The sequence below is a fragment of the Pinus tabuliformis genome, chromosome Q (assembly GCF_031772625.1).
Source record: "Pinus tabuliformis cultivar Carrire ecotype Pingquan chromosome Q, CPIR1, whole genome shotgun sequence".
Lineage (NCBI taxonomy): Eukaryota > Viridiplantae > Streptophyta > Pinopsida > Pinales > Pinaceae > Pinus > Pinus tabuliformis.
Genome location: NC_142296.1, coordinates 1310674560 through 1310677390, shown reverse-complemented (window position 1 = coordinate 1310677390; position 2831 = coordinate 1310674560). Strand labels below are relative to the sequence as shown.

Sequence of the window (2831 nt, the reverse complement as noted above, 5' to 3'; positions counted from 1 at the left end):
GGGACTTATGAGCCCTTTATTTATGGACATTTCATGCTTGGGGTTGTAGGGCCCAAAAATGTCTATAACACTACGGCAGATCATTTCATATCTAGCTCATACCTATTCTCTTAATTGCCTGTCGCCCAATCCCTTTTTCCGTAATGTGGACACCTTGTCACGAATAGTGACAACAATGGTCACCTCTCCTCTTATCAATGCAACAACACAATCATTTCCATGCAAATCTGACCCTTGTGATGAGCCAAATCAACGTGCACCCTAGCAATCACACATCCTTCCCCTAGACTGGTTTACCATCCGGCACTCTCTTTCAACTGGTTGGAGCAGTGAAACTGTCCTTCAGACAGCTAGTCAGGCGTTTAGCCCACCTGTGTAGAGCTTCAAGAAACTGCCATTCACTCTTCCCTAGAAGGGGTCTCCATTGAGTTTGGCAAGCTGAACCGTGCCCCCATCCATTAGTAACTTATTTGACGACATAGGGTCCGAACCAATGCATTCGAAGTTTTCCAAGGAATTTCTCGAACTTGCTATCATATAGTAATACTAGATCATCCTCCTCAAAAGTGTGCACATTAATATGAAGATTATCCCATGCTTTTTCTCGATGTTTCTGTACTTTATGATGAAATCCAACCAAAAACCTTTCCTCCTCCAGTTCTTCTAGCTGCGTGAGCCGTTCCTCCAAAGCCTCGCGGTCTGCCATAGCTGTTATTGCCACTATCCGTAGACCAGGCACAATGTATTCCATAGGCATAATGCCCTCCTTGCCATAGAATAACCGAAAAGGTGTCTGGCCCATCAAATTCTTGCACGTGGCTTGGTATGCCCAGAGCACAACAAGGATGCAAAAGTCGAAGTCTTTTCGTTGCGCATTATAGACCTTTGGCAATGCAGTCTCCCAAATTTTGTTGAATGCTTCGATGGTCCCATTTCCTTGCAGGTGATAGGGTGTACTATGTTGATGATATATCTAGAATTCCTCAGTGAGTGTGTTGATTGTTTCATTTAGAACGTATGTTCCCCGATCACTCATGAGAATTTTGGGACATCCAAACCTTGTCAGCACGTTCTTGAACAAAAAATTTGCAGTTGTTGCAAACGTGTAATCCTTAACCAACTATGCCTCTACCCATCGAGTTAAATATTCTTTCACGGTGATGAACTAGGATGCGCCTATCTTCCCTCATGGCATGATAGGTCCTACGAAGTCGATTACCCACTTCTCAAATGGCTACAGTGTCATTTGTGGCTTGAGCGGCATTTCATCTCTTCATGATGTTTTCCCCGTCCGTTGACACATGTTGCAGGCTCGGCATCATGCTTTTGAATCTTGTTGTAGACTAGGCCACCATAATCCTACACGAAGAATCTTCTGGGCTGTGGCATGACCCGCATAATGTTCACCAGCAACCCCCCCATGTGCTTTAGCTAGGATCTGCCCTCGCTCGAACTCTGGGACATATCTGCATGATGTTTCATTGTTGCACATTTTGTAGAGGTGTCGTACAATCATGGTAAAGTCTATTGCATGGATCACTAATTCCTTCTTCTACTAAACAAAATACCCCTACGGTGTGGTTCCTATAGTTATGAAATAGATTATATCCTCAAAGTGGCCATCCGCTATGCACACTGCATACATCTGTGCATCTGGGAGTCTCTCCTCTAAATTTATGGGCTCTTTGCCGGTCTCAATTCAGGACAGGTGATCTAGGCCTATTTTTAGATGTCCCAGATTTACAACAATATCAAAGTCATTTTCTTGGAATAACAACAACCACCTACAAATGCAGCCCCCCAACACAGGCTTACTCACTAAATATTTGAGTGTCGAGTGATCAGTATACATATTAAAGTGTCCTCTAAGCATATAGTGGTGATATTTTTGAAGCCTATATACCATCATTAATCCCTCTTGCTCAATAGTGCAGTAATTCATCTCATCTTTTGAAAATCAGTGGCTTGCAAACGCAATCAGGTGGTCAATTCCCTCCGCTCCTGGTTCAATAAGTACCACCCACAACGCGATACACAACGTGTCGACATGGACATGAAATTTGACATCCCATTTCAGAAAGACCAATATAGGGGCATATGCCATCTTTTCCAGCAATAAGTAGCATCCTTCTTCAACAATTGTTCCATTGGAGCCATGATCTGGGTGTAGCTTTTTATGAACTTTCTATAGTAGCCCGTCTGTCCCAATGTGGCACATAGTTGTTTGACACTTTGCGGCACTTGCAGATTGAGTATGATAGCGATATTTTCCAGATCCACCATCAAACCTTGCTTACAAACCACATGTCCAAGCAGGTTCTTGAAGGAGACAAGGGAAGTACACTTCTTCAGGTTTAGCATGATCTAGTGTCATCGGCAAGTATCCAACATTAATTGTAAGCTTGCGATATGTTTCCTAACCAGTCTAAATATGATCCAGTCATCAAGATAGACCTCTAAGAACTTATGTATAAATTCCTTGAATGTAGCTACCACAATGCACGAGAATATCGCTGACGCATTCTTCAGTCAAAAAGGCATCACGGTATACTGGAAACAACCCCATTCAGTGGAAAATGTTGTTTTACTCATGTCGTCTAGTGCGATCTTTATCTTGTGGTACCTTGAAAACCTGTTTGTGAAGGGGTAGGCTTCCTGCCCTGCCACATTTTCTAGTATCTCATATGTAAAGGGCGTCGAGAACAAATCGTTAACAAAGGCATCATTGAGCTTCTTCAGATCCACGCAGATGCGAATCTCAACCTTCTGCTTCTTCTCCTCCACCACCATAGGACTCACCAAGTTGGACTCCTCGACTAGATCAATGATTC

At 43.2% G+C, this 2831-nt stretch overlaps 1 protein-coding gene across 1 annotated transcript; it reads right to left on the bottom strand.

Moving 5' to 3' along the window:
• Positions 1-466: 466 nt before the first annotated feature.
• LOC149224650 (uncharacterized) lies at positions 467-802 on the bottom strand. The gene has a single exon (XM_089388241.1). It carries the CDS (start codon positions 800-802, stop codon positions 467-469), a length of 336 nt encoding a protein of 111 aa, XP_089244367.1.
• Between the last annotated feature and the right edge of the window lie 2029 nt (positions 803-2831).

What these genes read in the sequence shown, in the direction of transcription:
- LOC149224650 (XM_089388241.1), bottom strand. Translation starts at nt 802, where the DNA reads ATGGGCCAGACACCTTTTCGGTTATTCTATGGCAAGGAGGGCATTATG.